At 31.0% G+C, this 23,580-nt stretch overlaps 6 protein-coding genes across 12 annotated transcripts in view; 4 read left to right on the top strand and 2 right to left on the bottom strand.

Annotated features, from left to right (window-relative positions):
• Positions 1 to 105: 105 nt before the first annotated feature.
• Positions 106 to 1,619, bottom strand: LOC126921085 (peroxiredoxin-6). The gene is made up of 5 exons (XM_050732324.1): positions 1,394 to 1,619; positions 911 to 1,067; positions 590 to 807; positions 437 to 509; positions 106 to 353 (listed from the first exon to the last, which is right to left on the bottom strand). The coding sequence occupies exons 1-5, from the start codon at positions 1,477 to 1,479 to the stop codon at positions 225 to 227; spliced, it is 663 nt and encodes a 220-aa protein (XP_050588281.1). The 5' UTR covers positions 1,480 to 1,619; the 3' UTR covers positions 106 to 224.
• An 812-nt stretch (positions 1,620 to 2,431) lies between these two features.
• Positions 2,432 to 4,002, top strand: LOC126921080 (mitochondrial ribonuclease P protein 1 homolog). Its single transcript, XM_050732311.1, has 3 exons — positions 2,432 to 2,889; positions 2,984 to 3,530; positions 3,654 to 4,002. Exons 1-3 carry the CDS (start codon positions 2,435 to 2,437, stop codon positions 3,957 to 3,959), a joined length of 1,308 nt encoding a protein of 435 aa, XP_050588268.1. The 5' UTR covers positions 2,432 to 2,434; the 3' UTR covers positions 3,960 to 4,002.
• A 1,296-nt stretch (positions 4,003 to 5,298) lies between these two features.
• On the top strand, positions 5,299 to 8,804 carry LOC126921071 (F-box/LRR-repeat protein 4). Of its 2 annotated transcripts, XM_050732288.1 has the most exons (7): positions 5,299 to 5,885; positions 6,278 to 6,371; positions 6,573 to 7,026; positions 7,100 to 7,355; positions 7,421 to 7,781; positions 7,855 to 8,182; positions 8,268 to 8,804. In XM_050732288.1, the coding sequence occupies exons 1-7, from the start codon at positions 5,661 to 5,663 to the stop codon at positions 8,602 to 8,604; spliced, it is 2,055 nt and encodes a 684-aa protein (XP_050588245.1). In that variant the 5' UTR covers positions 5,299 to 5,660; the 3' UTR covers positions 8,605 to 8,804. The 2 variants fall into 2 exon arrangements, with proteins under 2 accessions (XP_050588245.1, XP_050588246.1); XM_050732289.1 differs by lacking the exon at positions 5,299 to 5,885 and having other exon boundaries at positions 6,478 to 7,026.
• A 236-nt stretch (positions 8,805 to 9,040) lies between these two features.
• Positions 9,041 to 16,864, top strand: LOC126921062 (nucleolar pre-ribosomal-associated protein 1). Of its 6 annotated transcripts, none has more exons than XM_050732257.1 (16): positions 9,042 to 9,320; positions 9,446 to 9,474; positions 9,617 to 9,835; positions 9,934 to 10,222; positions 10,301 to 10,892; positions 10,977 to 11,270; positions 11,378 to 11,668; positions 11,764 to 12,084; positions 12,171 to 12,489; positions 12,560 to 13,744; positions 13,828 to 14,667; positions 14,736 to 14,863; positions 14,941 to 15,150; positions 15,251 to 15,471; positions 15,559 to 15,955; positions 16,023 to 16,864. In XM_050732257.1, the coding sequence occupies exons 3-16, from the start codon at positions 9,661 to 9,663 to the stop codon at positions 16,557 to 16,559; spliced, it is 5,799 nt and encodes a 1,932-aa protein (XP_050588214.1). In that variant the 5' UTR covers positions 9,042 to 9,320; positions 9,446 to 9,474; positions 9,617 to 9,660; the 3' UTR covers positions 16,560 to 16,864. The 6 variants fall into 6 exon arrangements, with proteins under 6 accessions (XP_050588212.1, XP_050588213.1, XP_050588214.1 ...); XM_050732261.1 differs by having other exon boundaries at positions 9,446 to 9,483; positions 9,626 to 9,835; XM_050732259.1 differs by having other exon boundaries at positions 9,425 to 9,474.
• LOC126921290 (uncharacterized) lies at positions 16,687 to 18,081 on the bottom strand. Its single transcript, XM_050732746.1, has one exon. The coding sequence runs from the start codon at positions 17,743 to 17,745 to the stop codon at positions 16,687 to 16,689; it is 1,059 nt and encodes a 352-aa protein (XP_050588703.1). The 5' UTR covers positions 17,746 to 18,081.
• Positions 18,082 to 18,273: 192 nt separating this feature from the next.
• The window catches only part of LOC126921068 (ankyrin repeat domain-containing protein 6), a 133,487-nt gene continuing 128,180 nt past the window's right edge, over positions 18,274 to 23,580 (top strand). Inside the window, exons 1-2 of the mRNA XM_050732281.1 lie at positions 18,274 to 19,630; positions 20,154 to 20,541. The gene's annotated coding sequence lies outside the window, so the exon portion shown is untranslated. The remainder of the gene's footprint in view (positions 19,631 to 20,153; positions 20,542 to 23,580) is intronic.

Genomic DNA, 23,580 nt, shown 5'->3' with positions numbered 1-23,580 from the left:
ATTTCTATTAGATTTTCTTTGGAATCGTAAGCTGCCATATACCGACATTATGGCACTAAAGAGATACGCTTATTTATAAACTGTATTTCAAGGAATGACATAATATTGAACAGAATTTAATATATATATTATCAAATATGTGTATTTTAATTTTTACAAACAAATTTTGATAATTTAAAATACATTGTAAAATAATAGTTTTTCATCTTGTAAAGTATTATTTTTTACAGCGGTTGCGACACAACGCGCACGTAAGGTTTGCCCGATGGTAATGGTACGATTTTAATATTGTTGTACAATGTTTTTGCTTCTTCGTCGGAAACAGTAGGCTGAATCATCACTTGATCACCTGCCTAAAGATCATTATACAAAATTAATAATTTTTTTAATAGATGTAGTGATGTTTTAATTAATAAATAAAATCATAGATAAAAACCTTCCAATCAACTGGAGTTGCTACTTTATGCTTCTCAGTTAATTGTAGCGATTCGATAACTCTCAAAATTTCACTGTGTTCGAAAATTATGTTAATGAATAATATATTAATAAAAATAAATTTTAACTATTAAAGATATAAGAATAAAGTTACTCGAAATTTCTTCCAGTGGTTGCAGGGTATAAAATTGATAATCGCATTTTTTTAGCAGGATCAATAATAAATACTGCTCTAGCAGTCATCGGTATGCCACGATCATCAACTTCTGCAGGATCTAACATTCCCAATAACGTTGCAAGTTTTCGCGTTTCATCTTCTATTATTGGATATGGGAATTCTTCATCGGTCATTTCAGCATAGGCCTTTATATCCTAAAAAATAATTATGCTTTGTAAACTTGTAATAATTTCGTTACCATTTTTTTTATTAACAATTATTTTTATTTTCAATGAAAAAACTATAATAAAAGCATACTTCTATCCATTTCCGGTGAGAATCTATCGAATTACATGATAATGCAATAACTTTAACTCCTAGCTTTTCAAATTCAGGCATCAATTTTAATACCCGAGCCAACTCTGTTGTACATACTGGTGTAAAATCATTTGGATGAGAAAACAAAATTCCCCACCTGTGTAAAACATAAATTAATTTTGCTAATTTTAATATAATCTTACATGTCAAGAAAGTCATATTTATGCATGATTTTGTATCACTGAATGATTTGAAATTATATGAATAGTAAACAATATACTCGAATATAAATATAAAGACTAGTTATATAAATTTATAATAAAAAATATATAATAAACATTTACATATGTATATACATTAATAATATGTATATACATATATACATATATACATATATACATATATACAATAATATGTATATACATTAAAAAATGTAACAGAAAATATTAAAGGTTATGTTTCTTAAAGAAAATATTGTCTCACCAATCATCAAGCCATTCATGCAAGTTAATTGAGCCCATTTGAGTGTCTGCTACAAAATTTGGAAACGTTTCACCTAACAGGACCATTTTTACATGTAAAAAGTACTTTCAAAATTAACTATTATTACGATTTTGATATAGAACGCAGTAAGTTGGTATCTAGGTACATAGATTTAGAAATATGACTATCTCTGATGGTAAAAGCGTTGTTAAGGTGATCATATAACTATATAAATTCGAAAACAATTAGAAGATACACGATATTTCAACATGATATTTTTTTAATTAATTCATGTAATGTAAAAATAAATATTTGTAATGTTAATGTGCATAAATATTATAATATCAATTAAGAGATAATTTGGTAACTAATTTTATGTATTATATTCCATTCGAATCTTAAATTTAAATTTGTACTTTTACAAGATTATTTATGTACATCAAATACAAGATTTATAAAATTTAAAAATGATCTAAAACAACTATTAAACAAATATTACGCTAAACAAATATTACGATGCATGTATTACATAAAACTGTAGAGGGCATAATGAAACCTCAGTACATACATTATAATATTTAGGTGGCGGAGGTTTTTAAATTTTAAAGTAGCAAAGAAGTGTAATAAGTTCAAATATTGATTAAACCAAATATAAAAATATATCATACCGTACTATTATATTAAGAATTAAATATTTACTATACTATAAAATTTTACTATATTACTATATTACTATATTACTATATTACTATATTACTATATTACTATATTACTATAAAATAGTATTACTATAAAATTTTACATTATGTTTATAAATCATTTTATGATTATAAAATATTACTTCCTCTCTGGTATTACTAATATTGTCTACTCATATTAAATTGATATCCTAGCACGATCTTATCAGATCGTATCACGATTGTGGTCGTATACTTAGGCCTGGCAATTCCTGTCGTGATAGGTTGTTAATATCATAAGACATGTTTTATAAATCGGCCGCTAGCTGTACATCGCTGCGATCGCTGGATACGTGAAACAACTATGTGTTCATATACTTACAGTAAAACATATATGTTGTACACTACCACAGTGCATACAGTGTGTTTTACACATAGTAATTCAATTATAAAATTTTCAAAAATGTGTTGTCGATTTTCTTCAAAATTTATTACTATCGTAAATAAATTTTATTCCACCGTTTTTATTCAACCAATTCATAAATTTACGGTCTTGCAACCTAAGTATCCTGTACATATGCATATATTAATAAGACGGAGTTATGCACAAAATCTATCTCAAAAAGTAAGTGAACATTATAAAAAATTGTATGAAGAAGAATTAGACTCTCTCCTAAAGGATCCGAAATACAAAGCTATGTATGATAAATACAATTTAGAAATACAGTACACAAAATATGAGACAGAGAAAGTACCTAAAGAATTAACTGCACGTAATTGGTTACATTTACTACAATCAACAACAAAAAGTGAAAGAAGGTTGTGCTTAATATCCATTTTAATATAAAAGTGATCTCAATGGTTAAAAGGTTCATTCATATACTAATTTTTGTTTTTCATTGCAATTATTTAGATCATATATAGAATTTCTTTGGAAATTGGAAATGAAACTAAAAAATGAAAAGGAGAAAAAGCTATTAAGGAAGAAAGAAAAACCAGAGATTCCTGTTAGAAGTAATATGTATGGATTAAGTAAAGATACATTCTTTTATAGGATACGTACACAAGCAATGAATAACTTTTATAATGGCAGATTAATAAGTGCTATGTTACATGAACCTATAATAGTATTTGACCTTGGATATGAACAATATATGTCACCACAAGAGAGAATGAATTGTGCAAAACAACTAGGATGTTCATTCGCAACAAATCGAATACACGATAGTCCGTTTAATATATATTTCTGTAATGTTAACAAGGATGATACTGTTATGAAGACGTTACATTCAATAATACCATGTTTGTACAATCCAGAATTTCCATTAAATATCACATCAAAATGCTATTTAGAAACATTTGATAAAAATAAATTAGTATATCTTACCCCTCATGTTAACACAGTTTTAAAAAACTATGATGCTGATTTAATATATATAATTGGTGCAATGGTAGATAAGGTAATTAATATTATATTTTTATATAGTTTATGCTACAAATGAAATATAAATATTAATTGAACATTAATCGATAAAATTGATGTGAACAAAAAGATTTATTAGAAAAATTAATAATATTTTCAGAGGTCGCCTAAACCAATTTCATATCAAAAAGCTAAGGAACAAGGTATTAAAATGATGAAGTTGCCTTTAAGTGAAAAATTAGAATGGGGTTCAGGATCTAGAAAAAGTCTTCCTATCAATCATGTTCTTTCTATCATGTTAGATTTGAAATATACAAAGAATTGGGATGTGGCAATGCAAAATATACCTAAACGAAAATTACAAAAAGCAAGGACAGATTTACAGCTAAAGAGGATGTTAAAAAAGTCAAGAAATTTAGAATGCTTTCATAGAAGTAGAACTTCAAACTTAATAGATGAAGAATGATTTATCTTACATATTTGAAATCAAATAAAGTCGTAAATATAAATTATTGCATATAATTATCAATTTCAACCTATACTTTAATATTTAATATAATTTCTTTAGTCGATCTTTAACACATTAGTATTAGTTTTATATCAGAAGCAAATAATATTTTATGATTGAAATTTATGCTTCTGTTTTACAAAAACAGGACTTTTAAATGTAATACGAATAATGTATATGGAAATGTATATATAATTAATGATATGTTACTCTATGACATACATACATACAATATGTATACAGATAATACAGATATACATGTATACACAGTTATATGTATGTTATTTATAATATATACGTCCTCAATACTAATAATATAATAAAAGAAATTTATTATTAATAACCAATATTATTTACTGGTATTAAAATTATGAGATAAACAGTTCAATGTCATCTATTTTATATTGAAAGTAATATTATAAAAGCATCTTATATACAAGGTGGTTGGTAACTGGTGGTAAAAGCGGGAAGGAGGTGATTCTACGCGAAAAAAGAAGTCGAAAATATAGAATAAAAATTTTTCGTTTGAGGCTTTGTTCTCGAAAAAATCGACTTTGAATTTTCGCTCGGTACGCGTGCACTTTATCACGTCTCGTTATAACGGATCTCACTGTAGATCGTTGTCTCGATGGATATTATCACAGTTTAAGTTTGTTTTTGCCGTAACGGAAAATTAGGAATATATAATAAAATAATATGAAGTAATCATAAAGTTTATTATTACAAAAATTGCTGAAAATATTGCCCATTCTGCCGAACACATACTTCTACTCTTCTAATTAAATTTCTATGAACACTTTCTAACGTATTCGATTGTTTTAAAGTATGAAAGGCTACAATAATTCTTTCTTTCAATTGCTCGCAACTTGCGATTTCTTTAGAGTAGACAATTGATTTAATATGGTTCCATAAATAAAAGTCAAGCGGAGTTTGTTCTCCAGCTTTGTTCTCGAAAACAAAGCCTCAAACGAAAAATTTTTATTCTATATTTTCGACTTCTTTTTTCGCGTAGAATCACCCCCTTTCCGCTTGTACCACCAGTTACCAACCACCCTATATAAGAATGCACTCATAAAAAATAATTATGTTCTTGAATAATACATTTGCATTTTTAATATTTCTAGCTTTTTAATCGATTGACTGTAATTTATTTAGTATAATTTATTTATACAGTTCATTATGTTAAATATAATTAAATATGTATAATGATCACTTTTATAAAGCTCTTATAAAGACCTAAATCTAAAATTTATTGATAGTTAATCTTTATTTTGCACTTTTTGATTTCAGTGTTCACGAACAAATTTTTTTAATTCAATAGTTACGAGATTAATTTATAAAAGGTATTCGTATGTAGTAATTTTTTACTGCCTTTTTAATGCGAGTAATACTGACATTACTGACGCATGAATGGTTAGTGTGTTCAAAAAATGGAGATTAAAAGTAAGACATGTATCATACATTTTTTGTGCTAAAACGAGGGTAAAAGACATAAAAAATTACCTTTTCTTGTATGTGATTATGTATTAAAACCTCTAATGTCTACAAGATTTGTTATGCAGATAATATGTATAAATTATAACAATAACAAACCTTAAAGCGATTAACCTATATTAATTGAACTTTGAAGTTAAAACTTTCTGATTAATTGTAAATGACATGATATCTCATGACGAGATAAAAGTTGAAGTAGTTCCGATAAATGGAGAAAAAATTGGAGGAAAAGAAGAAACTGTTGTTTTTGTTGAACAGTTTGTTAAAGACGTGTGTGATTTTAGTTCCCAGTATGGAAGTAATATTAGTATTTCCTATACAGCCTATAATATTGCTGGGAATCCAAGTAAATTTCCTGATTATGGAGATTTTCCACAAGCTTTTGTTATGGTATGTTAATTTTGTAAAAAAACAAAACTGTTAAATAAACAATTGTAAACAATGCATGAAAGTAAAAGTATCAAACAGTTTTTCATGGACTAGAATAAGCTATCTGGATTGGTTTTGTACATTATCAAAATGTTAATGATATTTTAATTCTAATCAATGCTTTAATATTTTATTATATAATAGCAGGCCAAGAGTATATGGTGCTGACTTTAATAATATTGTATTTTCTACCTGAAAATTTTGGAAACTATGAATTTTATATTCTTAGAACTCTATAGTTAAAATTCTATGAAAAAATGATTTGTAAAGTATTATTTCGGCTATATGAAATTAATAACAAAAATGTTTTATGCCTTTTTATTCATGCTACATCTAATAGATTATAATTTTAGAGAACATATGGACGATGGTGGGACAAAGCACCTTCAAGATTAATGGATTATATGCCACAGAATAACATAGACGTTACAAGTCAGGATTATATAGGTATATAGCTGTTAATTTAAAAATTAAATTCTTTTTTAGCATTTAATGTTTATATTGTAAAATTTCAATTATTTGTAGTAATATTTTATTGTTTTTATTCTTAAAGATATTTTTAACTTATTGGAATATTATACTGATACCATTAATGCTTATGATATATGAAAAATGGAAATAAATTACAATATTTTTTATATTATCAAGATCTAGAATATTATCAAGAGGTATATCCAATTAGAGTATCAATATATGAAACTTACAATCCTGGAAGTGTAATTGGAATTTGGGCACAAAACTCTGAGGGCAAATGGTATCAATTATGGAATGGATTTCCTCAAGTCGTGCCACACAAGCCAAGAATATTTTCTCCATACTTGCAGCTATGTAATTTTAAGACAAAAATGATAAGACTGGAATTTAACCATAGTTTATTAGACTACTATACAGAGTTAGATGCTGTATTACTTATTGGTACATCAGAATTAATTGTACCTAATAATTTGCATAATCAAAATCTGAATGACCTTTCTAAAGAATTGGGTTACCTTAAACAAAGTGATGATGATATTTATAATTTAACACCAGATTATTTAAAAGCAAATCAGGATTTAACAGTTCTTAAAAAGACACTTTCTGATCACTGTAAGCTTTTTAAAAGGTATGTTGATATAAAACTGTTGATATTTTAGTGCTCTAATAAATCAATGAATATTGCCTGCACATTATTACAGCAAAGGAATAGATAATATATCCAAGGGCAAATTAGTATCTAAAATAGGACAACATTATCAGTCTGTTCCTCCTATAGAAGAAGCATTCAAAAGTTTACAACAATTTTTACAAGAAGATTTTCCAAAACTTATTAGAGATATTCATCATTCAATACCAAATACCTTAAATGAACAAGATAATTCTCTTCAAGAAAGATTTTCAGTAGCTTCAACTGATTTTGAAAATCAACCATGTGGCACTTTCTCAGCACTTCCAGTAAAATATGACATCGTGATTTGTTATATCTTATTATATCTATTACTAACAATGCATTTTTACAGGATGAGACGGTACTAAAAATTTTGAAGAATTTAGATTTAAGGTCATTATGCTGTTTATGCAGAGTAAATAAACACTTTAACAATATTGCAAGAGATGCTTTGTTATATACAAGTCTTAATTTAAAACCTTATTGGCATTGTTTAGACACATCTGCATTAAATAGTTTAGCCCCTAGGTGTCATTATTTACAACAATTAGATCTTTCATGGTGCGGAAATTATAATATGATTAAATATCAAGATTTTATAAATTTTCTTCACATATCTGGTAGTGTTCTGACTCATTTAAGATTAAACTGTTGTCAATTTGTAAATGATGCTATTATCTTTGAAATTTCAAAAGTATGTAAGAATTTGAAAGGTAAATATTATTGAAATATTTTTTATTAAACATTTAAAAGTTGTCTGTTGAAAATGTAATATATTATTTTTAGAACTATGTTTATGTAACTGTATGGCAGTAACAAACGAAGGATTTTCGAAACTTGAAAACTTGAAGTTCCTTGAACGTTTGGAGCTTTACAGAACAACTATCGAGACTTCTACATTATGTTCTATTTTAAAGAAGAATACTCAAATGCGGCATTTAAATTTGGCAGGAATGCATGATCGTTTAAATATAGACGAAGTTGCTGTTGAATTAGGAAATTCTTGTCCATATTTGGAAAGTGTAGACTTTTGGAAAGCACAAACTTTAACTCCATATGGAGTTAGAGCTTTGTCTCACTGTACTAAACTTCGAGAAGTGGATTTTGGATGGTGGTATGTTCTCGGAAAAATATTGTATCATTTATATAATTAACGAACTTCAATGTATTTATCATTCATTTTATCATTTTCTTCATAGCGGTGGAATGGGCGCTCCTGGTGACTCTCTACGAGCATTATTGTTTTCCTGTCGTTATTTAGAAAAAGTATTTTTAGCAGCACTTAGAGGATTAACAGATCGCGACTTGGAGCCACTTTTATTATGTCAACGACTGCAACAACTAGACCTATTAGGAGCTCGTTCTCTTACTCCTGATATATGTTATGGAATTTTATTGTTTTGTCCAAAATTAGAAATGATTGATCTTAGTTTCTGTGAAGGTATTAATGATTTTATAGTGCAGGAATGGCGTCAACAATATCCTCATGTTTCTATTAAAAGAAGTTTTCAAGTAACCAACTCTAATATGATATAACAAACATTCCATGATATTTATTACATCGATTGTAATTTAAAGTATTTTAAGTATAAATAGGTTTGTTAAATTTTATAACTCTGATTAATACTATAAAGGCTGTAATATTGTTGTATATAATTACATAAAAAATGTTATTACTAAAGTATCTGTACATATGTATCCATTTTTTCATAAGAATATACATATGTGTACTTGTATATTTGAAATTGCAGTTTAATATATGCATGGTATAAGAAAATATCCATACGTGTAAAAGCAATAGTACGATTAAAAATATCCAAGTTGCATAATATATATTATATTTAATACGAAATGAGTAATTTGATATGATAAGTTGTGAACTTCTATAAAAATTTATATATAATAATTGTTATAATTAAAACTCTTATAATCTTTGCATTTGTTTGATTGATACTTTAATTTAAAATAATATTTTCATAATTTAAAATCATTTACAACACATGATGTAATGATTGATTTAAAAAGATACAGTCGTGTGTGAGATAAAATAGTGATTTGTTATATACAATAACAGGTCATAACAGGTTATGGCGTAGCAATGATACTAATAACAAGTGGAGGGGGACGAATGGTTAATGTATATATACGTACGCACGTGGTTGCTTTCTGGTATAGGTTATGTAAATTATTTAGTGAAAGAATCACTTTTCAGACAATGAAAAATGTAAAAATTGTGATTTTTTAAAATCAAGGTACTTATATATATGTATGTATATATATATATATGTGTGTGTGTGTGTGTGTGTGTGTGTATTTAATTTGATGTATTGAAAATAATGAATACCGATTTACAAAGTACGAAATCATATAATACCAGAAGTGATATAAAAGAAAAGGAGAAAGGAGGTAGGAAATGTTATAAGTTTTTCTGTGAAATTTTATCGTGTAATAGTATTTCTATATTTCCACATTTTTATATTATGTTTATTTCTATAATATTAAAATTTTTATCTAATAAATTTCATTCACAATTTGAAAAAATTATTAATTGCAGAAGACAATTATGTAGATGTTGAACATATTAATGATAATATGCAAATGGTTGATAAATACGATGACACAAATATGTTGAAAAGGAAGCTGGTTTGTGATGAAACTAAACGAAGCAAAAAACAAAAAAGGAGAAATATCATAGATTCATCTATAAATGATACGAGTCATGAAGAATATGTAACAAAACATAAAGAAACATTCCAAGAATTTCAGGGTGATATATAGATCGAATATTTAAATATAATTAATGATTTTATATATGTTTTTCTACATTATATATAATTGTACAAATATATTTTCTTACAAATGTAGAAACTAACAACAGAAGTGAAGAAAATAAGGAAGATGAAAGAGATATAGATAGACAAATAGAATATTTGGATGGAAATTATTTTAGGAGAAGTTTCAGCTCTACAAATGGTTTAGATATGTTAAAAAAATTTGTAAAAATTTGCAATGAAAACAAAGAAAGGGATTTGGCTGCAGAATATTTAAATGCAGATGGCAATATTTTGGAAATATTAAAATTTTTAGCTGCAGAAAAGAAAGGAATTAGTAATGCTATCACTGTATTTTCTGCATTAAGGATATTATTAATAAAGTAAGTATTCTATAAGTTTAAATGTTTCTTGTTAAACTGTAGTTTCTCAATTTAATTATTAATTTCTTTTGTATTTAGAATATCAGCACAGTATCCACAATATCAATCTAGTGCAGAAAGTGCATGTCGCCATTTGATTAATTCGCATTTATCAATAATTCACTCGATGTTGTCTATACAAAGTAATACAAAACAACAAAAAGTAGTTTTACAATTATTTGCTGCAATAGTCTCATTAGGTGGAAATATTCCACGTGAATTACTTACCCACTTGTCTTTACCAATGGGAGTTGTTAAATCTCTTGTGCAACATACAAAACCTACAGATAATCAAAATACAAGGAGCTGTTTTATTCATTTTATCCTGGCTTTCTTAGTAGAAGGAAATGTATCAATTATTAGAACTCTTCTAGATAAACGTGATTTGTTTTATAGTATATTTCCTGATTTAATATATGATTCCAAAGACATTGTTGCTTTGGTTTTAACTACTCTTAGAACTTATATTCTTCAAAATCCAAAAATTAGTAAAACAATGAAGTTACAATTATTTTCAACACCAATTATTCAAAATCTTGTGTGTCTTTATAATTGGAAAGGTCCAAATAATTGCCCAAAACTAAAAGATCAGAGTTCTATTCCACATTCGCAACATTTTGAAGAAAAAGAGGTATTATTAAACAACTAAATAACAAGTTAATAATATATTGCATGTATATATACTAATAATTACAAAAAATATATTTTGATTTAGGTAGTTACAGGAATTATACATGATTTTTTAATTTTATTGTTAACGTCGCATCGGTATGGTATTGTTTTCCATGATTATATGCTTGGTACTTCACATATAAAACATAATCATGTGATAAATACAGTACTTCAGAGCTTAGACCGACCTTGGGAACATGAAAAACCATTAGATCTAGTAGTTAAGATACTGACAGCGTGTCCTGATTTAATTAAATCACAACTTACTCTTCTGGAACCATATATTGAACCAAGGGTTTCATTGAAGTGGATTACAGCAATAAAATTTGTAAGAGAGGTAAACAGTTTAGTTTATTCCTTATTTTAAATATTGACATTAATGAATGTTCATATTAACCATATTAAATGTTTCTTAAATGTTCGTATTAATCAATCTTATTGCAGATAATACAGTCAGTGGATATGAGTATCTGTGTAAAGACATGTTCATTAGAATTAAATGTATTACAATTAGCAAGTGCAGTAGTATCTTTAACCTTACCAGGAGTAATTTTGAAACAAGCAATTATGCCATCCTTATCACATTCTAATGTAATAATACGGCATGAGGCAGTACTTACACTTACATCTATGTTTCATCAGACACAGAAGTGTTTATCAATATCAAAAGCAGTTTATAAGGAAGATAATGATTACTGCACTTTTAAGGATTGTGTAACAGAATATATGATGAAGGTAAACGTATATTTTGGTAAAGCACAAATTAAAGATTTAAAAATTAGTTCCCGAGTAAATTATAAAATGCAACAAAATAATAACTTTCTTTTTAGAATGTACCAAATTTAAATATGATATTGAATGTGTGGAGCAGTGCTTTCACATCAAATCAAATTGAAGATAACAGTAATGACATGGAATACATTGTAGAACCAAAGAAATATGAACACTTAACAGCTGTTCTACATTTATTGCATATTTATATTGAAGTGTGTCCGAAATTGTTAGATACATTATGTGATATGTCATCTGATACATTTTTAAATACATTGAACAAATTGGAAGATATTAGTGTTGTTGAATTTAATATTATAAAAGTAAAAGCTATTCAATTTCTTGTTACAGTGCAGCCTTATGAGTTTTCACCGGATAAGGTGTGTAAAATATTATAATTCGTGTTAAATAATTAATAACAAATATTTTGTATTTTTTATATTGATAAATAAACGTTTCTTTTCAGAAAATATTTAGCGATGCACTATCGTTTCTAATATCTGCTTTAAATAAAGAAACATCTTCAGTTACATTATGTACAAAAGCAACAATAAGAACTTTATTAAATGCTACTGGAATGTTTGAGGGATGTAGTGATCACTTGGATATTTGGATTAATGGTTTCATAAATTTAGATGATAGAAAGAAAGTAATAAAATGGTTTGTTCGTATTGTAAAAAAAACTGCTGAAGATATAGAAAAATATGTAAATGAAATAATTGAAGCTGAAGAAATTATTAATCATGAAGTAATACATATTGGCAAATTACAGGACATATTTGACGGTAAACTTTAATTTTATTCTTAAACGTATTGATATAATATGAGATGTTATCTTTTTTTTGCACTTTGCAGAACTGACAGAAAAATCTGCTATTCATAAAAATTTGGAAAATAATATTTTACATATGCAACATTTGACCTCAATATCACCTCTCTTATGTTGCATGTTACATAAAACAAAGGAAGATTCGCATCCTTCGATTTTATCTTATTTGTCTTACGTTTTAATACATACGTTGCATTATCAAGTAATACCTCAATGTTTAATATATTTAACTAAAGATATGCCAATGTTACCAGTAAAGGAGTATTTATTGAGTTGGCTAGAAGGCAATCAATTCGTTTATATTAAAAATATAATTCCCACAATGACTTTATTATGTAAATTAAATTTAGTGTTTTTGTCTGATACTAAATTACAGATGGATCAAATATTTAATGGTAGCAATATAATTACTTTTCAGTACAATGAGGAAAGTATAACAATTCATCATTCCTTGTCTACATATGAAGTTGCACATTTGTTTAAAATGACTACATTCTATTTAGTACAACATACCAAAAAGAGTGTTTTAACAAAAGCGCAATATGACAATTATAGATGTTTATTAATATCGTTGTTATATATTGCGAAGGATAGTGTAGACAGCGTTATTTTTTTGGAAGAATGTGCAAAATCGATCTTTACTCATCCTATTATTCTGCATTATTTTTCTCCAATTTATCAAAAGAATAAAAATATTGTAAGAAGTATGATGACTCTTACAGTTACTGACGTTTGTAGTGTGTTAAACAGTTTGCATAAAAAATGTAATACTAGAAATTTATTTATTCATTTCAAAAATAAGTTACTTACGCAACTATGTAAAATGATAGACAAAAGACAAAAAGATGAAAAGATAAATAATCCTGATATGATTATCACCTTGTTAGAGGTATTGCAACCAACACCAAAAGATGTTGTATATTTATTAAAGAAGCTAGTGAAATTAGAGGATACTATGTTTATTTTAAATGATAAGAAAAGTTTATCAGTACACGGGCATTTAATTTCTAAACTTTTAGAAATTATTAATGCTAATGAGATAAAATCTGAGCGAAATATATTTTTTGAGCTTGATACAGAATTTGTTAGAGATTTGTGTTTACACTTACTTTTCTTAAAATTGAATTCAATTACCAATTTTGAAATATGGGAAACAGCTTTACATGGATATCTTTCAAATTTTTCATTCAATATTGGTGGCATTGATGCAGGTAAGTTGCCTTCACAAAATTTTACGTTAATGCGTTATTTCATAACCACATTATTACGTTTTATTATATTCGTGTAATTGCAGATATTTTTACATCATTATTATCAACAAAAATTACGGATACCACCGTAAATTTAATTTCATTTTTAATTAGAAAAAATATAAGATTTATACCTATTTTTATGGAATGTATGAAAAAGTCGAAAAATATGGAAAAGGGTAACATTATATTGCCAATAGTTGCAAGCAATTTAAATTTTAATTGGGATCAGGACTTTCTGCAAGATTTAAGGAAACATTATGAAACTGAAATTATATGTTATCTATGTGATCCTAAAGATGTAAAACCTTGGATAGAAGAAAATGTTATTGCAATTTCTTATTTAATCAAAACTACATTTAATCTTAAAATATGTAATGATATATGTAATATGATTTTACAAACTGGTGATAAATTGGATATGGTATCTATACATTACATAAAAATTCTTCAAAGTATGTACAATAGATCTGCTACCTTAGAAACAAGGAGTGAAAAGCTTATCATGAATTTGATACAAATTTTTCTTTACATCGTTACTGTAACTTTAAAAAAAGAGTCTAAGAATGTAAAAAAACTTCATATCCTTTGTGAAATATTACGCGATGCTGTTAAACATTTAAGAGAAAAAGGGAAAGTTTTTGAATTTGAGGCCTTAAGTACCAATCATTCGTGGTTACAATTTACACGATTTTCTTTAAAATTTGGTCTTAAAGGATTAAAAAGTGATAAGAAAGAAGTACCAATATTAAGAACTTTAAGCATTTTATGTGATATTGCATATAAAAATGGTAGTAACAATGAATATGTTAAAACTTTGTTTGAAATGGCAACTTCTCATTCTGAATTTATTAATATTATGCTAGGCTCATCAGAAACTAAAAGTATGTATATAATAATAATAGCGTGTAATTATAATAGCTGCAATGTATTTAATTATTTTATTTTTTAGGAGATTTAGTAGAGTTATTATGGATTCTTATGCAAAAAAATAAAGAAGTTATGGAATCAACACACATACCTGTTTATTTAGCGGCATACAATGCTACTTTAAACGAAGCCGATCAATATATTTTATTCGTAAGAATAAATAAAATTAATACCAGCAAAATTTATACTAGTTTTTAGAAAAATATTAATGTATATATTTATTTCAGATTTTGCAGTATTATGAAAATAATAATGTTAATATTTATGAATATCGGCCATATGTGTGGGGTAATGTGGCCACAACATATTATAGCGTGAAAGGTGAAATACACACGAGTTTGTGGAGGCAACCATCTGTTACGCAAGTCCTTAACTTATTTGAAGAAGATATAGTAAACAATACTATAAAAGAATACCCTGTGGACAGATCTCTGAAGGTGGTTTTCATTGATTTTCATCAAATATAAAAAAATGAATTGAACTTTATTGAACTTTAATTTAAAGCATTTGTTTTTTTTTTAATTTTATACTTTATAGGATAGTGAATTACATAGAGCAAATAATATATACGACCCAGCATTTTATTTACCGTTATTATATTTCTTATTATCGGAAAATAATGTTGTATCATGTCATAAAGTTGCTCAAAGTGGTGCACTAGCATTAACACTTGCTGCATGTAGCAGCAATCATTCTGACGTTCGAATGATAGCTTATACTATTATTACAAGATATTATACTCATTTGGAAGCTTCTAGGTATATTTTATAAAAAATAATAATTTAATTATATATATTGTCATATGTGATGGTGTAATATATATATAAATTTTTTCCCATTTATAGCTCCAAGACAAAGTTATTATGGATGCGATTAATAGATGCATTGCGTTACGGTATTATATCACAGCAATTAGAACTGAATAATATACGTGTAAACTGTTTAGTTTCCACGTTTTTAGCAAGAACGTCTTTGATCGCAACACAACCATTGCACCCTCTTTATTCAGTCTTACAAATATTTCTGGTAGCTAAACCAGCATTAGATATAAACACAATACCCGAGTTGTTACAGCTTTTACACAGTTCTGATGTGGAATATAAAGCACACAGATGTTGGATTTTGGAGAATATTCGTGATAGTATGAAAACAGAGGCTGAATTGGACATAGCCTTTAAATGTGTTTTGTTTAAAATGCTCCTAGACTTTTATATTTCTAATCTTTCAGACTCAAATACGAAGGTATGATTTAAAAACATTAAATCACTAATTTCTTTCTTTAAACTGATCTAATGTATTTTTATTTCAGAAACTTATATTAGAAATCATTGATGCTACATTAAAAATAACGAAAGCCTCTATACTTTTTATAGAATGTTATGGAATACTTCCCTGGTTATTAGAAGTTGCAAGGAGTTTGCCTAAACGCGAAATACAACATTTTGAGCTCGTAGTGAAAATGGTGGACAAACTTCTAAATACCGTATTGAATATGAAAGGGGACATTGTTCACTACAAATTAATGATTTTAAGTATTGCATTATGTTTGAAATCACATTTAACTAAAGATATCAGGATTGAGATTTTTACGTTATATATCAACATTTTGCAAAAATTACTACTCTCGAAGCATATGAAAATAATTGTTACTAAAGAACAGATATTAGAAATTCTTGAATTTTCGACAAAAATATTAGATAATACAGGGGAATGTGACGATATGTTACGTTTCGGTTGTGAATACGTAACGAAAATAGATTGTTTAGAAGATGACGATGAAGTTCAGATAGCGAGAAATAGTTTGAGAACATTAGTGTGGACATGGTGTGTCCATGAAACAAATTAATTTATAATTTTTGTATACTCTATAAATACTATAATTATATTATATTTAATAATAAGAAATTTTTCAATATTTCTTTATGGTATATCTATCTAGTATATTTTAAACTTGTTCTACATTGTAGCAAGTATCAACAATCTTTTTTTGGATAAAATGTATGTACAAAAACGTCTGCATTGGGATCTCTATATTTTCCTATATGATGTCTCAGTACTATTATAACACAATTAATGTTTAATTCCTCGGAATTCGCTGTACCATTATAGAATTCCTTCATTTGAGGTAGAATAAAATGATTTATTTGTAAATCTCTACGCGATAACTCTACCGCTATGGATGTCGCGCCAGTATTTAATTTCTCCATTGCTTGCCTCGCTTTTGCATGACTTAAGACGAGATGGGCCACATTGTCTTGATCCGTTCTACTCAAAAAACCAGATTTCCTTGAACGCGTTGTTCGAGAATAGTTCTCGACGCTATCCTCTGGGCCTGTAGCAAATCTATCGGATGCGTGCCCTCTTGGATGACCAAGTGCTCTACAATCGTGACACAAAACATTTTGCGACTTGTCAAGAATGATACCCGCTGCTCTGGGTGATGTACCGATATATCGAGCACCGCCGATCATTAGCTGTTTTGCATTATTATTCGAAGATAAAAATTTATCGATTTGATCGATCAAATGTTTGGAATTATTTGTTAAAAAATCAATAGTATTATTTCTTAAATCGTCAGTGCTTTCTCCACTTTGAGCAGCTATTACTGCAAATAGACACGCGTTTAAATCCAGCTCGACATTAATAGGATCTATATTATTTAATAGCGTCCAATGTCCTATTAAATTTGACTGTTTGTGATATTCTATGTCGATGAAATCCTTGCTCAATTTTTGATTCGTTGGATCATCTACCGTTTGATATAAGCTATCTTTCGATCTCCATATTCGAATAGATTTCCCTGTCATAGTACTTAGCGCGTTTACGTGAATCAAATTACCCGGCCCGTAATTTTTTAGATCATTAACAATGAATTTAGCTAATTTGATTTTGCATAATTGTTTGCTTTTTATGCTTCGGTATTTATCGTTCGATCTTTTGCGATTTTCGCGCATTTTTCTGTCCCGCTGTATTTGATTTTGTGAATCATCGTTATTCGACAAATTTTCGATTCTCTTAATATTAGGCATCATTTTTTGTTTTTATCACTATGCTCTTTTAAATTTTTAATGCATTTTCGTTGCTTCTTACGCGTACATCCATCCCTTTTCTTATTTCATTGTATTATCTTGTATCATTTTATAAGTTGGGACGAGTAATTTACATTTTCTAACGAAACAACGATTAATAACATTAATTACAGTCTTAAATAATCGAAGGAGAGAGAAAGATACGCGTCGTTACAAAAATATTTGCCATTTATTTATAAGCATGATTATCGAAGGAAATCTAATGTAAAATCAAATATGTAAGAGGATTGATTATTGCAACTATAACATATGCAAAAGTACCTTAATACAAAGATAATACATCTCGAAGGTTTGTATTTCCCATAATTTCGTTAATTAAATACCAAAATTTCGAATATCCTGCCAAATATTTGTGGTTGCAGTTACATTTTAAATTTTCAGTTCAATCTTCATCTTTAACATTTTATACGGACGTTTCCGTCACGTTCGCTTTTTTTTTTTATTTTTTGCATATTTCATTCGACAAACGAAATTCATCGTCGAAGCATATCGAACAGCGACGCGAAACTGATAAAAGAAAATGTCACGAGTCCATATTTATCGACTTTTTGATTTTGATATCAGTTAGTGGCTAAGACAGTTCAATATCCGAAAGTTTCGTAGATATAACTTTCTTAAAAATAAGTGACTTATCTACGAAACCTTACAACAGACTAACGGCTAAAAATATAATATAACGATTAACATTTTTCAAACATTCTTTTTAAACATCCCACGACCAATTAAAACATCCAATGGTATGTATAATATAACAGAGCCGTATGGAACCGATCGTTTGCTTTCCTTCGTGTTCCTCGTTTCTATCCTAAGCGAAATTATATCAGCCGTTGATCCAGCGAAAAATAACACGTGCCTTTTCCTTCTTTTACTCAATTTTTTTCCATCTGCAAGACGATCTAGCGGTCGGACGATCTCCATCGCGATGATTAACGCGAGTTTTTAAAGTCGGAAACTCGAGTGGAAGCTTGCCGTAAGCATGGCCGTAAAGCACGATGGCAGAAGCGGAAAGTACGAGAGGATCGGTTCCCGGTTTGCATTTATTGCGGCGAACGTTTCGCTCGGTAGGCGTGCTCGAGAGAGAAATCGTTCGCTGGCCGAAGAGAAAAAGAGGGTTTAAGGGCCAGGAGAAAAAGGGAAGCGTTCGTGGCGGTTGGAAATGAGCGGGGAATCGAAAGGCAGAAGGGGGTGAGCCACGAACAGACGTGGTGGGGATCCTCTGGATGCTCGCTCGATCCGCGGCTTTCGTTGCTCCGTGCCACGATCCATGGATCAGTCTTGGTGCAACCGTCCCTTCGAACTGGTTGCCGCCAACGTGATTTAACGCGTCGTCTTTCGTCGATTTAAATGTTTCGTCCGAGTACCTGTCCGTCTCCACCTTCGAACGAAACGGTATGAGCTGGTTTTTGCTCGAGTGTTCGTGTTTTTCCGTCGCTCCGCCGGAGGAGACTGCGTTTACGTTTAAAAACCTTTTGGTAACGGTTGTCGTCGTAAATAGCGCACCACACGAGAAATTTATCCGTTGCTGAAGCAACGACGAAATGCTTGATCGAGAGCGATGCGTGTTCCAGCGTCTGCTGCGCCTTATTCCGTTCGGACGTTCGGTGATTTGAACGCTCGGGCGAGCGATATTCTTCTTCGGCCTGTAGAACCTGCGACAGTTTCGCAGCAGTGAGACGTTCGACGTTAGTTCTGTACGAGTATCCTTTGATTTGGAGATTGGATGCGACAGAAAAAGTATAGATCAATCGCTATCTGCGAGCAATAAGGATATTTTTAATAGTCCTTTGTAGCAAGTAATTGATTTTAAATTCGCCACGAACGTGTCTTTGTAAGTATATCGGAGAATTTGAAGTACAAGTTCTACTCGAATTAATTTCGATACGAACCGTATAGATTCTGTTTTATCATATTAAAAGATTAGTCCGATTTTGTATTTCTTTGAAACTCAGATATCGTTAAATTCGCGAATTCCGTTTCGGTATTCGAGTTTCGTTAGCTTCTATATATTTTATATATATATTCTATTCTATTATCTATATATTCTATATATTCGCAAGTATATTCGTGCCATTTCGCTTGTCGTTTCGAGCCAATATACGGCGGCATCGATGCCGCGAAGAACGCGTTCGATGGTGATATCAACGCCCGCATGAGAAAGTTGCGACCATCGATTCGCGATTACTTTGCTTTAAACGGACTTCTGGTCTCTTCGCTTTTGTATCTCGAGCATTTTCACATAATGCATATAGTATACGTAGATCGCGCGACGCGTTAAAATCCATTGGAAGATTTATCGAGTGCGTTTTATAGTATTTTTCATCGAAAGAAATTGTCAAACTTTCACGTTGCAGCGGCAAACCTTTTGCAACGTTTGCTTCTGCCAAATTTTCTATTATCACGTGTGAAGAAAAAGGAAAAAGTGGCGTGTCTGTACGTGTCTGTACCTGAAATAAGCGTCGTTTTGTGAAATATTCGTTTGGAAATCGGTGTCTGTGACGACAAAGAGTGAAGAATAGGAAGAAGAAGAGGAAAGAAGAGGCAAAGCAATCGATACAATCGTCGAGAGCAAAATAAATATTTCTCTCAGTGTGGCTAGAGTGGTTCTATCGACGAGTGATCGTGATGTGTTTTCCAATCTATATAATTGACGCAGTTTGTTAGTAATATGGTGTGAAACAGGTGATCGCGTTTGGATTACGAGTATCTGTAAACTCACTTTCGACCAATCATGTATGGCTGGTGAGTAAACATTATTACGTCTATTAACGATACTCGCCTTTCTTCCCACCTACTTACGATGGCTACAAGTATTTAACGAAGCATTTTTTCATTCGCGTCGTATCAAACTTGTCCTAGTCGTACGAAGCTAGTTTTAACGAAATTTAATATACTCGAGCTTCGATCGACTAGCGTGCGAATTACTTAGCCATTGCGCGCAACGAATCCACTAGAAAAAGAAAGAAACGGAAAAATGCGGAAAAAATGACGGAGACTTTAACGTTCGCTGGTTCTCCGAATCGTTCTATTCCATTTTGACCGCATAATACGATAGTCGAACAAAATTCAAGCGTTCTTTTCGTGGAAGAACCTATCGACGAAACACAGAACGTTGTTCCGAACGAAAGGCGGCGTCGTTTCGTGGAAGTCGTGAGTTTAACGTTCGCGTTCATGCTGAAAGGGACTGACGAGCCGCGAAACGTGCACGCACCGCCTAACGAACGTATGCCTTGAATGTCCAGCCGAGTCCGCGTACGCATAAACCCGGCACGTGTATATATTTATTGTGTTCTTTATTCAGTATGCATCCGGTAGGCTGCGTGGCACAGGTAATAATGCGTTCGTCGTTGGTAACGCAACAGCGACTACCTGTTAAACTTTTCCGGCGACGATCCCTAGGTTCGTAGTATCCGTGACGCGACGTCCTCGTTACGCGTCCGACGCATCGCCTTGACAAATCCGCCCTCTTTCGCGTTACGTTACCGCGTTTCGCGTTCTAGAGACAATTAAAATCGCCCGTTATCGGTATCGTTAACGACGATCGGTGTTATCGGACCGATTAGTAAAATCTTTGCCAAAGATCGTGGAATTCGGCGGCGACCGTTGACGCGACCTCTTCTCTCATTTGCTTCTCGTAATTCGTAAAATCTTGCGAATTTGGCTGTCTGGAAAGAAAAAGCAAGAGAGACAACGCGCTGCGAAAGGTTGGCCATTGCGACGAGTATCACGTGAGAAAGGTAAACCGTATGTGCGTATAGCAGGAAATGCAGTGGAAAGATAGCGAACGAGCACCTGCTGCGGCGAGCTGTTCGATGCATAGCTAATATAAACGCAATAATTCCGTATTGGACAGCGACGAGGCTTTAACTTGGCAGAAAATACGAATTCTACGTTGGTAAGTCGACTCCGTTCGGTTAAAAAACGTTCGAGAGCAACGAAACGTTCTTCCTCGAGGATCTAAGTTACAGCGTTTCCGAACGAGATGGCTGTATAAATATCGATAGTAAAATTAATTGAGTTCTGTTAGCACAGATGATATCGCATACCGGTTTTCCAGGAATGTAACGCGGTTCATTCATGTTTTACATCGTACGCGAATACATTATGGCGTTCTTTGCGCGTTATTTCCACCGATTCAATGGGGGATCGGCATCGCTGATAGAAGCCGACTGGAAGATTTTTCCCCATTAAGCGCGAAAAATAAAAAGAATCTTCTTCCTTTGGAAATCCTTGCTCCACCGTTTTTCTTATCTTCGTTTCTTAAGAAGCTTTCGTCGTTTCCTTTATTTTACGTCATTCGATTCGAATCGTACACATCCGAAGAGGAGATGATGATCTTCGCGTAAACGGAGATTTATTTGCGGAAGAAGAAAAAGATGGAGAAAGTGTGGAACGAGATAGAGGCGACAAATCGCTGTATTAGGATCGAATTTATGACGTTCGATACGTAAATTATTCTATTCGGCCAGACTGTCTTGCAGGATAAATAAATTCTAGCAAATTCCACACGGTTAGCATCGTAAGCTGCAACAGAGCGTAACGTTCGCTACGTACAAAGATATATTAACGCGATTGTATCGGTGAATACGACGCAGGGGTCTTGCAAATTTCACTGCAATTCGTCGGAAGCGTTCTGCGAGTAACTAGTTTGCGATTTTTCTTATTCCTCTCACGCTGTAGCCGATAATTCGCGTTAATTGAGTTAGCGATCAACGTTAACAAGAGGCAATTTCTTTCGGATCATCGTAATCGTAAATATTCTAAGTATACTTTATCCTTTCGACGATCGGACGTATCTCGAAAGGCGTTTGATCGAAATTTTCATCGAGTACCGGGTACTACGACGGGACTGCGGATTCGCTCGCAAATTTCGAGTAATTCGCCTGAATTTCACATTCGATGGAAAAAAGGATAAATTATTATTGAAGTTAATGGTGCAGCGTTTACGGAAGGTATCGTTAACTCGTATTATCTTTGAAAACAACGTGTATTGTTAATACGGAGGTAAGGTACGTAGTTCTTTTTTAACACGGCCAAACTACCACAATCTTTGAAAGTACAGTGTGTAACAGGGTTAATTAAGCGTTGCCGATGACTCAATTTCCAAGTCGATCGGTCACGTCGATCCGGACGGGCCGTAGGACAGACCGTAAGAGATTTCAGTGAAATGTGACTCCTCCGACGAAAACCTGTCATTAACGGCACCCTTTTTACACGCGCAAGTAAAAGACCTGCACCATCAAAAGTCTGTCCCAGTTGAATTTCCAGCGACCAAAATATCGTACGAGTGCGATTTCACCGACACATTCCGTCGAACAGTTTCTCATTTTTGTTCGACACGTCGCGTTTATTCGCTTCGTTCGAACGTCTTATTTGCTGTTTCCGAGCTTTCGAAAAATATCCATCGATTTATTTCACGAGATCTCTTTTCGCTATATTCCGAAATAGTTTCGGAAGCAGACCGCGGTGTCTACGAAACGTCGGGTCAAAATGCAAGTGAGAAGTGCAATTGCGGAATCAAAATTCTTCAGATATCGTAGACGTTCGTACGATCGAAAGAAATCTTGAGTCCGAAGATCTCGGAAGGAGTTTCAGCTTCAAAATTGAACAAGATTCGATAAGAACGTGATCGGAGATTTTTACGTAGTTCTATGCGTATTCTCACGCAAGGCAGAATATTATTGGCGTTCGGCAAAGGGACAACCGGTAATTAAACTTTGCTCTTTCGTTAGCTGTTTGCCTCGGGGATGAACGCGAACGCGATGAAGGTTCGCGGTATCG

The sequence above is a fragment of the Bombus affinis genome, chromosome 10, assembly GCF_024516045.1.
Source record: "Bombus affinis isolate iyBomAffi1 chromosome 10, iyBomAffi1.2, whole genome shotgun sequence".
Lineage (NCBI taxonomy): Eukaryota > Metazoa > Arthropoda > Insecta > Hymenoptera > Apidae > Bombus > Bombus affinis.
The sequence above is the reverse complement of the archived record's forward strand: the minus strand, read 5'-3'. Positions and strand labels throughout refer to the sequence as shown.

Bases quoted from the DNA above. Each gene is read 5' to 3' on its own strand.
- LOC126921062 (XM_050732255.1), top strand. From the start codon at position 9,405: ATGAATACCGATTTACAAAGTACGAAATCATATAATACCAGAAGTGAT. The intron at 11,669-11,763 runs GTAAACGTATAT...CTTTCTTTTTAG, and splicing joins TAACAGAATATATGATGAAG to AATGTACCAAATTTAAATAT. The intron at 14,864-14,940 runs GTAAGAATAAAT...TATTTATTTCAG, and splicing joins CCGATCAATATATTTTATTC to ATTTTGCAGTATTATGAAAA.
- LOC126921085 (XM_050732324.1), bottom strand. From the start codon at position 1,479: ATGGTCCTGTTAGGTGAAACGTTTCCAAATTTTGTAGCAGACACTCAA. The intron at 808-910 runs GTATGCTTTTAT...ATTATTTTTTAG, and splicing joins CTCACCGGAAATGGATAGAA to GATATAAAGGCCTATGCTGA. The intron at 510-589 runs GTAACTTTATTC...TTTCGAACACAG, and splicing joins ACCACTGGAAGAAATTTCGA to TGAAATTTTGAGAGTTATCG.
- LOC126921071 (XM_050732288.1), top strand. From the start codon at position 5,661: ATGATATCTCATGACGAGATAAAAGTTGAAGTAGTTCCGATAAATGGA. The intron at 5,886-6,277 runs GTATGTTAATTT...TTATAATTTTAG, and splicing joins TTCCACAAGCTTTTGTTATG to AGAACATATGGACGATGGTG. The intron at 6,372-6,572 runs GTATATAGCTGT...TATATTATCAAG, and splicing joins TACAAGTCAGGATTATATAG to ATCTAGAATATTATCAAGAG.
- LOC126921290 (XM_050732746.1), bottom strand. From the start codon at position 17,745: ATGATGCCTAATATTAAGAGAATCGAAAATTTGTCGAATAACGATGAT.
- LOC126921080 (XM_050732311.1), top strand. From the start codon at position 2,435: ATGTGTTCATATACTTACAGTAAAACATATATGTTGTACACTACCACA. The intron at 2,890-2,983 runs GTTGTGCTTAAT...GCAATTATTTAG, and splicing joins ACAACAAAAAGTGAAAGAAG to ATCATATATAGAATTTCTTT. The intron at 3,531-3,653 runs GTAATTAATATT...TAATATTTTCAG, and splicing joins TTGGTGCAATGGTAGATAAG to AGGTCGCCTAAACCAATTTC.